Source organism: Pleurodeles waltl, chromosome 9 (assembly GCF_031143425.1).
Source record: "Pleurodeles waltl isolate 20211129_DDA chromosome 9, aPleWal1.hap1.20221129, whole genome shotgun sequence".
Classification (NCBI taxonomy): Eukaryota; Metazoa; Chordata; class Amphibia; order Caudata; family Salamandridae; genus Pleurodeles; species Pleurodeles waltl.
This window is the reverse complement of record NC_090448.1, coordinates 456,414,684-456,427,117: the sequence shown is the minus strand read 5'-3', so window position 1 is coordinate 456,427,117 and position 12,434 is coordinate 456,414,684. Positions and strand designations below refer to the sequence as shown.

At 46.0% G+C, this 12,434-nt stretch overlaps 1 protein-coding gene across 1 annotated transcript in view; it reads left to right on the top strand.

Moving 5' to 3' along the window:
• TDRD9 (tudor domain containing 9) overlaps positions 1-12,434 on the top strand; it is a 2,107,755-nt gene that overhangs the window by 1,525,552 nt on the left and 569,769 nt on the right. The window contains exon 28 of the mRNA XM_069207577.1: positions 4,146-4,235. Coding sequence (XP_069063678.1) covers positions 4,146-4,235 — 90 coding nt within the window. The remainder of the gene's footprint in view (positions 1-4,145; positions 4,236-12,434) is intronic.

The following is a 12,434-nucleotide window of genomic DNA, read 5'->3' as shown; positions in this document are numbered from 1 at the left end:
ACGTTGACCACTTGTTCCTTGGTCCATTCACTTTCTTTTTCTTACTCCTTTTTTCTCCCTCTTTTTAGTTTCTTCCTTAAGCTATAGATTAGAACGGAATTAAGTTGGTTGCTTACTCACGTGATTCAAAATGATAATGTAGTACAGCAAGAAACATAGCGCAGAATGTTACTAGAGTCAGTGACCAATGAAAACATAAAGGAAGCCTACAATACCTAGGAGTTGAGCAACGAATCACGAGTAATATATATCATAAATGCAGATTGTTTGATAGACATGTATAATGAATACGAAATGTTACAAGGAGAGAGTATACAAATGTAAGACAACAAAATGTTAATAAAATATATTTAAAAAAAAAATAATGAATTGTTTTATAGAAACACTTTGGGCAATAATCAATACTGTTACTTTAGGTGACCAACTCCAGCAGGGAGCCAGTCAGGGGGATCAACAAGATCCCCAGAAAGTTACCTTGAAGGTAGGGGCAGTCGTCAGTGAGTGCCAGGCACTTTTATCACTTTGCAGTAGGTTCCTATGGAAGTGGCCCTGATGCAAGGGATAAAGGATGCTGAAGATTCTCAAGGATGCAGTGAATGCAATGCGTCAATGGTTGTCTACTCCTTGGTCCACAACCTTGCTGTGAAGGTCCTGGCCACAGGGGTTGAAGTCCATCAAAGTCCTCTCAGTCATGCAGAAGTCCGTTCTTTGAAAATAACTTGCCTTCTGGGCAACCAAGCTTTACTCCAATGACTCTCTCAGGGTTGGTGAAGTCTGGTGCAAATTTGAGTATCAGGTCCTGGGCTGTGGTGCTGCATGACAATGAGAAAATGGTGGTTTGAAGATTTGGGCTAACTACTCGCCCAAGCAGGCGGCTTTAGATGTTGAGGCCATTTGCTGCAAACAGGAGGTCAGCCAACAGACTCTTGTAGTCGCTTACTTCAGCTGTTCTCTAGAGATGATTTTTCCACAAGCAGGACATAGCAGGCACCATCCCTTCTCCTTTACTAGCCATCAGGTTTAGCTGGTGCAATCCATGCTGGTGCATCCTCCCTTTTCTGGTTCCTCGGGGGAAGCAACAGGGCAGACCTTCTATGGTCCTTCTTCCAGTCCAATCAAAAGCCCTTTTAATGCCCAGTAAGTGCCCTAAGGGTAGGATGTGCTTGACAGCCAATGGGCAGCCAGGCTCCTTCCTTCCTGGTGACCACTTCTTGTGGAGAGTGGCATCTCGCTATCAAAAGATGCACCATTCTGCACATTGTCCAATATGGCAGAACCCCTCCTGACATCTAAAGCTCCTCAGCCAGACTCAGCGGTGTGGCTACCAAGAGGGCTTGATGCCCTGGTAAAACCTGTTTGGCAACTTATTTCCCCTCCCTGACCCTAGTGACTGCCTGTCTACCTAGATAATAGAGCAGCCCCTTTCCTAGGGGTTACCAATGTGCCCTCCAAAGGTGGCCTCTCCTGTGAAGCTCACATTTTGGGCTGTAACACATGTGGCTTCCTGCAGGAGGGAGGTAACATCTCTGTCCTGTGCAGGATTCTGTTGTAACCTTTCCTGGGAGATAGCACATCTTCCCAGGAAGTTGCCTCAGAGACATACCCCCATGTACGACCATTAAGGACACAGGGCACCAGATATAATAAAGTGGCAACTTTGTTAAAGTTGCTCACAGCAACAAGTTACATTAATGTCGGCTTGAGAACCAAGTCAGGCTTAATTTAACAAGTTGTTTGATACCTTGGAGTATCAACTTTGGCTGCACCATTCAGGAGTTAGCACAGAAGAGGGGTCAACTTGTGACCCTGTGCTTGCAAAATAGGGCGGCCAAGTATTTTCCTAGTAAAAATGACAGTTGTGTTTATTTTGCAATCAGGACCTGTAAATGTTCTTCCCATGAGATATGATTCACCCTGCCTTAGGGCTCAGTAGACCTGCCATAGGGATGGCCTACACCCCCTATAGGGAGAGGCTTGGCTTTGCCATTGTTTTAAATTGTAAAGTCAGGCAAGCAGTGTGAAATTGAGTGTCCACTCTACAATGGCAGAGATTTGTTTTACCTTTTCCAGGGTGGTACAACCAGTGCTACAATCCCTGGGGTGACCCTCTAAAGTATAGGGCCTGGGTACCCTTGGTACCATATACTAGGGACTTATAAGTAAGTTAGCTTGTGCCATTTGGGTGTAAGCTAATTCAGCCTTCATGTTTTAGGGTCACAGCACTGGCACTGAGGTCTGGTTAGCAGGCCTCAGTGCACTCTGAGTCAAAAAACCAGCAGCATTAGTCCAATAACGTGGGAGTGACCATACAAAAAAGAGGCATTTCCTTGCAATACCGCAAAGCCACAGACCTTTGGTCAGATCCAAAAAAGGTTACTCCTTTCAAGGAGTATCTGGAATGCCCCCAGCAGTGTGAAGAGGGACTTAGTGCAAAACCCTTTTCTTAACCTTTTTTTTCAGCTGCCATACCAGCAAACCAGTAAGGCTGTGAACATCAGTTTTAAAACAAGGATTTCATTCTACCGTGCTCACAGCATGAAGCAGGTGGTCATCTCAATGAAGGTTATAAAGCACTACCAAGTAAACCATAGCCCACTACCTATTTTCAGCCACACGTCTCCCTGTACTCCTAGTGTATTATCAATTGTATAATACATGGCCTTTTAGAAATGCCTGCTAACAGTTAAACTATCACCAGGATTATAGTTAAACATTCAAAGCTCTCGTATCTGCCAGTCTAATCAATAAACAAATGAAACATAAAATTCATTATAGGAAGAGGTTGTTGCTATTGACCACATCAGTGAGGGAGATACACGAGAGTTGCACTTTTACTTGGCATATCCTTACCACAAGTTGATAAAGCACAAGTTTGTGAAGAGGACACATGTTCACTTATTTTCTGAAAATGCCAATAGACTTCAATCAGCAAATTATTCTACTTATTTTCCTCTGTATCCTTTGTCTGCGGGGAGGTGTGAGCTGTCTGGTTTTAAAAAGGTGCCTGAAATTATTTTTGGAGAAAAAATTATTCTTTCCAGTATTAATCCTCCCATTGGGTCGTGCAAATACAGAAGTCATTTTCAATTAGTGAATTGTAAGATAGATCTTAGCTTGCATCACAAGTTGCCGCTGTAAAGCTGACTGACAGTTCTATGCCAAGGTACCTGCGTAGAGCGAGAGGAATGGCACCTGGGGCTGTATGCTTTGCTCAGATACCACTGTATGAAAGCAATGATGCTGTTACTTGCTGGACATGCCAGAATTGAATGGAGCACTATTCTTGTATTTCCAGTCTAAAAGCCCTCTGTCCCTCAACAAAAATGTTGCTTCTGAGAATTGAAGGTATGGATCAGTAATAAAAGCTACAAAAGTGGGTTTGATCAGTTACTTTCTATTGATGCACGTGACTTCATAACCCTATCCCAGGTGAAGTGGTGTGCATGCAAGAATTAGAAGCTACACAATCCATACACAGTGATAAAACTATCAGTCGTCTGGGAATGCTGAAAGATTAAGTTGGCATCTCTTCATTCATGAAAAACAGATCAACAACATAAAACTCTACAAAAAATGAAGATCCTGTGCGGTATCTGTAAAGCCTGCCAACAATGCAAGAGAAATCAGAGGTGAAAAGATGTTGAAAATTTATAAAACAACACTGCAACCAAGGAAAATGGAGACTAGAGTAAATCTCATGATGAGATTTCCCTTGGCCAAACATGGCAAAGCTTGGCCACTAATTCACCTAGTCCTGCAAAACGCTTTTGTTTTCAGAGAAATTATTGTAAATGTTAATTTTTGTTTGGCTAATTTGTACATGCTTATTTGCCTATTTCATAGTTATAAATTTAAAGTCATTACTTTAGAGGTAAACTGATATTTTTTTAATGTGTCTTTGGATTTTGCCTGTGGTTTACTTGTTTTTTTGTCTTTGTGTTGGCCGCAGTAGAAGTCAAATGACTATTTTCCACATAGCTTCCCAAATAACAGATTGTTGCGACTGGACAGAAAATATCAAATAACTTTTTATATTCTTCAATAATAATATCTTGAATCATTTTTCTCTGCACCTGAAGCATTTTCTTGTGTTCAGAGCTATGGTTATTCAGTAACATTATATCTGTGACATTTGTTCTTACCAGGTATTCTTCGTAGATTATGGGAATAGAACAAAGGTGAAAGTAGATATTTTAAGACACATACCTTCCCAACTGCTGCAGCTTCCCTTTCAGGTGAGTGAGAGTGTGAGTTAGTAATTGTTCTCATTACAGAGCAAGCAACATTATGACCTTGTTGAATTGCAGTTTGTGGTATGATGTGCATCCACTACAGAGCATGGGACAGCATTGTGTATGCATAAGCATAATGCACGGCACTCGCCACAATGACTAGGCCACCTCAACGGAAATTGCAGGATATTCCTAGCCTACCTGATTTCAAATTCATGTAATGCTTACCACCTCATAGAAGAAATCCACATCTGTGTAGACTACTATGAGGAAAATCTTCCACTCAGCCGTCCACAATGAAAAGCAGGGATAGGTAGCAGTTTTGTGTCATTGTTCAAGGTGCTGCTCAGCTGGTAATGTAAATGCTTCTCAGTTTGGATATCTAGACCTTTGGAATCATTCACTTTCCGAAGAAAGCACAAAGCCTTGAACTTAATTCTAATAACAAAACTCAGCCACTGAGGCTGCTTGAAAGATGTTGTAGCGACGTCTCCTCTGTTTTAAGATGAGGTGGGCTACAAAATCTGATTGTTTTAGAATTTGGCTATGGATTAAAAGGTTTCAGGTATATTGGTTCCTGGTAAATTTTCGGTGAAAATATTGACTACAATTTTTTTACCAGCTGAATATTATAACTAACAACTTAATAATATTACAAAATATTGTTTTAAGACTATTACCTAAATAAATCCACAGTTTATATGAGGATCTGAAAACATTTTTAGGTGGTAAAGGGCAGAATATAGTTTGGAGTAAGATTTCCAATTAGATGATGCACCCAGTGTAGGAAAATGCCACTGTTGGCATGGTTACCCCCACTTTCTGCCTAGTGTTGATGCCAACTTTGATTGAAAGTGTGCTGGGACCCAGCTAGCCAGGTCCCAGGACCAGTGTTCTTTCCCTAAAACTGTACCTTTGTTTCCACAATTGGCACAGCTGTGGCACACACTTAAATCCCTTGTAAAGGGTACCCCTGGTACCAAGGGCATGGTGGCCAGGGAAGGTCTCTAAGAGCTGCAGCATGTATTATGCTATCCCGGGGACCCCTCACTCAGCACATGCACACTGCCTGGCAGCTTGTGTGTGCTGGTGGGGAGAAATGACAAAGTCAACATGGCACTTCCCTCAGAGTGCCCTGTCCCTAAACCACTGCCTGTGTCATAGGTAAGTCACCCCTCTAGCAGGCCTTAAAGCCATAAGGCAGGGTGCACCATACCACAGGTGAGGGCATAGGATAGCTGCATGAGCAATATGCCCCTACAGTGTCTAAGTCAAGTCTTAGACATTGTAAGTGCAGGGTAGCCGTACTGAGTATATGGTCAGGGAGTTTGTTATTATGAACTCCACTGCACCATAATAGCTACACTGAATACTGGGAAGTTTGGTATCAAACTTATCAGCACAATAAACCCACACTGATGCCAGTGTGGAATTTATTGCAAAAAAGCACACAGAGGGCATCTTAGAGATGCTCCCTGTATGTTAGCCCAACTGCTAGGGAAAGGTTGACCGGTCTATGCCAGCCTGCCACTTCCAGACGAGTTTCTGATTACATGGGCTGAGTGCCTTTGTGCACTCTGTGGTCAGAAACAAAGCCTGTCCTGGGTGGAGGTGATTCACACCTCCCCCTGCAGGAACTGTAACAAGTCCAGAGGGATAATGAGAAAAATAAGGAGGAGTCACCCCCTCAGCCAGGACCACCCCTAAGGGTGTCCTGAGCTGAATTGGCCTCCTCCTTGAGAAATCCTCCATCTTGCTTTTGAGGATTAGGACCAGTAGGAATAGGAATGTGCCCCCCTCCCCAGAGGGAGTGGGCACAAGGAGGGTGTAGCCACCCTCAGGTACAGTAGCCATTGGCTATTGCCCACTGACCCTAACACACCCCTAAATGTAGTATTCCTGACAACCTTAAGAAAGAAGGACTGCTGAGCTGAAAACCGCGCAGAGAAGAGGAGACAAAACTGACCTGGCCTCAGGCCTACCGGCCCATCTTCTGTTTCAAAAAGCTGCAAAAGAAGCAGCAACACATTCTACAGGACCAGCATCCCCTGAGAAGCCTCCAGAGGACTGCCTGCATCACCGGGGACCAAGAAACTCCTGTGGACAGTGGACCTGTTGTAGGAAGTTGGCTCTGTATATACTATCTCAAAGTGTGAGATAGTGTGCACAGAGTCCAATGGTTCCCTTTAGAGGTAAGATAATGGCAAAATTAGATAATTCTAATGCCCTATTTTGTGGTAGTGTGATCGAGCAGTAGGCTTATCAGAGGGTAGTGTTAAGCATTTTTTTGTACACACACAGGCAATAAATGAAGAACACACACTCAAAGACTTAACTCCAGGCCAATAGTTTTTATATAGAAAAATATATTTTCTTAATTTATTTTTAGAACCACAAGTTCAAGATTTGAAGTAAATATATAAAATGCAAGGTACTCCACACAGGTAAGTTAGGAACTTTGAATTAGAGCAATAACATATACAGTTTTTGTTAAAAAGGCAATAAGCTAATTTAAAAGTAGGCAGTGCAAAAATCAGCAGTTCCTGGGGGAGGTAAGTATTGGTTAGATTGTGAGGTAAGTGAGACACTTACAAGTCTCAGTTCCTGGGCATAGGCAGCCCACCGTTGGGGGTTCAGGGCAACCCCAAAGTTACCACACCAGCAGCTCAGGGCCAGTCAGGTACAGAGGTCAAAGAGGTGCCCAAAACACATAGGCGCCTATGGAGAACAGGGGTGCTCCGGTTCCAGTCTGCCAGCAGGTAAGTAAGTAAGCCCACCAACACTCACAATCTACAACGTCAGTGTGCATGTGTTAGGTGAGGGGTCCTTTAGGGTGGAACAACATATGCTGCAGCCCTTAGGGACCTTCCCTGGTCACAGGGTCCTTGGTACCACTGGTACCTTTTACAAGGGACTTATCTGTGTGCCAGGGGTGTGCCAATTGTAGAAACAATGGTACATTTTAAGTGAAAGAACACTGGTGCTGGGGCCTGGTTAGCAGGGTCTCAGCACACTTCTTAGTCAAGTCAGCATCAATATCAGGCAAACAGTGGGGGTTAACTGCAACAGGGAACCATTTTTCTACACCCGTCCAACAAGAAGAAAAAGCAACCATCTTTAAAGGGACTATCACCTCACTCCAGAAGCGTGAGCCCAAAACGAGTTTGCACCCGACGCCCCTGGCCCGTGTCCAGAGGAACTAACTAGCCAGAGAGGATCCCCAGGCGATTCCGACCAAGTGTCCACCCTCAACTGACCTCTCCAGACCCCCACTGTGACGCCTGCAAAGGGAATCCCGAGGACCACCCTGACTGCGACTGCTTGGGATGAAGATATCTGATGCCTGGAGAAGCACTGCACCCTCAGTCCTCAGATTTGAGAGAAAAATACCACTGGTGCAGCAGTGACCAGCAGGCGTCCCTCCTCCCTGTCCACTCTGTGGCTTGCCTGAGAAGCCCCCACGTGCCCTGCCTGCAGCGCCTAAGTGACCCCTGGGTCCGCCCATTGAGTTTCATTGGGAACCCAAAGCCATGTTTGCACCCTGCATCCGGCCGCCCCCATGCCGCTGAGGGTGCATGATTGGTGCCTACTTGGGGGCCCCCCACAGTGCTCCTCTAAACCCCCCCTGGCCTGCCCTCCGACAGTGTGGGTACTTACCTGCAAACAGACCGGAACTGGAGTACCCCGTCTCCATAGGGGCCCATGTTATTTTGGCTCCTGTTTGACCTCTGCGCCTAACTGGCCCTGTGTTGCTGGTACTGGGTGCTTGGGGTTACCTTGAACCCCCAACAGTGGGCTACCTATGCCCTGGAGACTGAACCTGTAAGTCAGTTACTTAACTCACAAACTGTACTTTACTTACTTCCCCCAGGAACTGTTGAAAATCGGAGTGTCGACTTTTAAAATAGCTTTTTGCCATTTTAAGAAAAACTGTGTACATTGTTGATGCCATTCAATGAAAGTACCTTTCATTTAATGTACTTACTTACTAAATGAATCTTGTGGTTCTAGAAATTAATTAAGAAATAATAATTTTCTATATAAAAACATTGGTCTAGAGTTGTCATTGAGTGTGTGTTTTCACTTATTGCTTGTGTATGTACAACAAATGCTTAACACTACTCTCTGATAAGCCTAACTGCTCGACCACACTACCACAAATAGGGCATTAGTATTATCTATTATTGCCTCTGTCAAGCTTCTTGGGTAACCCCTGGACTCTGTGAACCCTATCTCTCATTTTTATATGTTATATGCAGAGCCAGCTTCCTTCACCCAGCATATGCAAACTTGCAAGTGATTAAATTTTAAGAGACTTCAACAAAGTGCTGAAAGCTTTTGAGCTTTCTAATGGTTTTACATTTTAAATACTCTACCATTTTTAAGTCAAATTGTAACTTATTTTCTCAATCAAGTCATAAAAATGTTTTATAAATGCTTCGCCTACCTAGTTCAGCATTCTTAAATATATGTTTAAATTAATTTTAACCTTATAAAGCAAATTGTCACATTTTGTGAACTAACACACTAAAATCATGAAAAACAATTCAAAGCTGGTTAACAAACATTGCTCACTTTCGAAAGGAACTCAGCTACAGAACTGATCTTGGTTATGGGAATAATCGCATTAGGTGCACAAATTTGTTGCCTGCATGTGTGGTCACACTGTAGGACACATTCCTTCAAAATGCCAGCTTAAAACAGCAGTCACATTTGGTCCTATAATGTGGTTTAACTAGACCTTTGCTGTCACCAACCCCATTGAACCAGCCTTGCTGGGTCATTTTATAATGAGCAAATTTCCAGAGGCTTTTGAAAACATGTTCAACCACCTACCTTTCTTCTTAGCCAACTTTTCTAATGGGTGCTCCTTCCCACGATTACCTCACATGAATCTTACTTCCAGGTGTCAGACTAGAACTAGGAAAATGTGCATCCACCATTCCTAAGATGGGCTGTGTGGCTTTGCACCACCAACATAACAGTTTTTTTTAAAAGTGCTATATGATAGAGACTTCTAGTTGCAGATTCCTTACCTTAGAATTTCCCCCAGGCGTCAGTCTGAATCCAGAGATTTTTACTCAAGCAGTACCCTTGGGCGCCGTTAGGTGGCGTCAGTCGACTCCAAGTTAGTTTTTGGCATCGTGGTCACCGGATATGATGTCACAGGTTGTGTATAGCCACCAGCCCCAGTGCCCTGAAATCAGTTCTTTTCTTTCCGCGCCAGCCTACGTGCAGATCCGGAGAGAAGTTAACCTTACAGTCACTTTTTGACTGTCCTTTTGACTTTTTGTCAATGTTTTTTGACTTATGGTGTATTGAGATGTTGTCTCGTAAGACCGGCTTCAAGCCCTGCGACTCCTGCCACCGCATGATGTCGGTGATGGATCCACACCTGGTGTGTTTGTGGTGCGTGGAGCGCGACCACATCCCAAAGTCATGCTCCAACTGCCGAGCCATGAATCTGAAGGCTTTGAGGGAGCGGTCGCTAAAGCTACTCGTGGTCCAGCGTCTGGCTCTGCATTGCCCCCAGTCTCTGTCGAGAGGAACGCCCTGAGACAGATTGCGGAGCCAACACCACTCCTCCTCGTCCCACTCCCAATCGTTGGGTCATTCAGGTAAGCACAAGAAAAAGTCAAAGAAGCTCAAGCGTTCTTCGACTTGACCCCATCGGTCAGATAACGCAACACAGGAGGAACACCCTCGCTCTAGGGCTCCGTCTGTGGATCCAGAGTCACCCCTGCCCAATTAAAGGAATTTTACGAGGCCATGGGCCTCATTTTTGGGCAGTCTGGCCCTGTTGGGGAGCCTTTGGGCCCTGCAGGGTTGGGAGGGGCTCCTTCGGGTTCTGCGCCGGCAGCTTCGGCCTCGGCTCCGAGGGGCACCCATGGATCAGTTTCCGGACTGGCTTGGTCATACCCTTGCAACCTCCCCCAAGGAATGTTCTGGCTTAGATGCTCCTGACTTCGCCTGGGCCTGCAGGCGGCGATTCTGTGCTCATCGACATCTCTAATACAGAGCCGGAGCAGCATCTCTCTACGCCGATTCAGAATTCAGTAGGAACCTTGGTCCCTAGATCGGATCCTGACCCTTATTCTGATGGAGACGAATTCGGTGAGAATATGGAGGGGTTCCTGGACCTTTTAGAATTTCAGCTGGAGGACCCTATGGACTGGGCTCAGGAACTGGGTGAAGCCAGCGTTCTCGATACCTCCCCTGACACTGATATGCTTTCTCACTTTACTGTGGCTAAGGAGGAGGGGGCATCCTACTCCATGGTGGTGTGGAGAGTTGCCGAGGTCCTGGCCTCAAGCTGCCACCTGTGGCTGTCAGGATCAATCTCCTGACTGAGGTGCTTCAGCCTGGGGATTCCCCATCAGAACCCCTTTTGTCCTCCATTGAAGCCCTCACAAATATCCTGCTGGGGACCTGGTCCAAACTCAGCACAGGGGTTCCTGTTATTAGGACAATAGCCTGCCACCATAGGCCTGCGCCTAACAACCCGGTTTTCGTGACCCAACACCCCACCCCGAGAGCTTGGTCATCCAAGCCTTTTACGTTCAATGGCATGTTCCCTTTCGCTCCTCTGGATATGGATTCAGAGGCTACACCACCTTGGGAAGAAGTTGTTTTTTTTCTTCCAGCCTGGCATTGCAGTCCGTGAACACCGCATACCTTTTAGGCTGTTACACTCATACTTTATGGGACCCAGTCACGCAAATGCTGCCACAGGTCACAGAGGAAGCGCTGGGCATTCTCTCTGAGACTGTTGCTGAGGGAAGAGACGCAGCCAAGTTAACAATCAGAGGTGGGCTGGATACGATCGACTCTCTGAGCAGGCGCCACGTCTGGTTAAGGACATCTGGTTTTTCAGGGGATGTCTAATCTACTTTGATGGACATGCCCTTTGATGGTACCCTTCTCTTCTGGTACAAAGACTCTGTGCTTGAGCACTTTAAGGAGTCCCAGACTATGGCCCGGTCCCTTGTCCTCGCTGCTGCCACTCGCCCACCTCAGTCTGCTTTTCGCCCCTCTCAAGGCTACAGAAGGGGTGCCCAGCTATGTCTGTTCCCCACCAGCCTCCGTGCCACTCATGATGCTCAGCCTCTGAGTGTCCGAGGACGTTGGATCCAGCGCCCAAATGGATCAGGGAGGCAGCGGCTCAGCCAGTCCACCACCCTCCTCTTCCCCTGTCTCCCCACCACCCCTCCCCCCCCAGACCTTCCCACCTTTTCAGTGTGGCCTCCAAACCTTCCTAGTCTGGTGCTTCCCCAGTAGGGGCCAGTCAGCGGCAAGATTCACCATCACCTGCCCCACTGGAACATCATCACGTCAGACAGATGGGTTTTGCAAATAGTCCGAAGGGGCTACTCCCTCCCCTTCGAGACTACCCCTGCTTCCATGCCACCATCCGACAATTGGATGACTCAGGATCACCTGGTGTTTCTTCACAAGGAGGTTACGGCTCTCTTGGCCAAGGGAGCCATAGAGAGGGTCCCTGTGCCAGAAGTAGGTTGTGGTTGTTATTCCCGCTAATCTCTGGTGCCCAAAAAGAACAAAGGGTTCCACCCTATCCTCGACCTCTGGTCCTTCAATTTCTTCCTCAGGAAGGAGAAGTTCAAAATGTTTACTTTGACTCAGGTCCTATTTGCCCTGGACCCAGGAGACTGGATGGTAGCGTTGGACTTGCAGTACACTTATTTCCATATTCCTGTCCTGCCTGTCCACAGATATTATTTGCTGTTCTTGGTAGGTCATGAGCATTTTCAATTCACTGTGCTCCCATTTGGCCTTACCATCACCCCTTGGGTGTTCACCAAAATGATGGCGGTGATCACAACTCATCTGCGCAGGTTAGGGGTTTCAGTCTTCCCCTACCTCTACGACTGACTGTTGAAGGCGGCTTGCCACAGGCTGTTGTCTCCCACCTCCAGGCTACGGCAGACCTCCACCATTTGATGGGATACACCATAAACATGCCAAAGTGATACCTGACTCAATCTCAGATGCTCCATTTCATCGGAGTTGTTCTGGACACCCTGCAGTGTATGGCCTTTCCTCTTGAACAACAAATCCAGGATATTCAGGCTATGATACCGATGTTTCAGCCTCAAGCCTGGATTTCAGTGAGAATGACTCTGAGGCTGTTGAGCCACCTGGCCTCCTGCATCCTGCTAGTGACACATGCCAGATGGCATATGC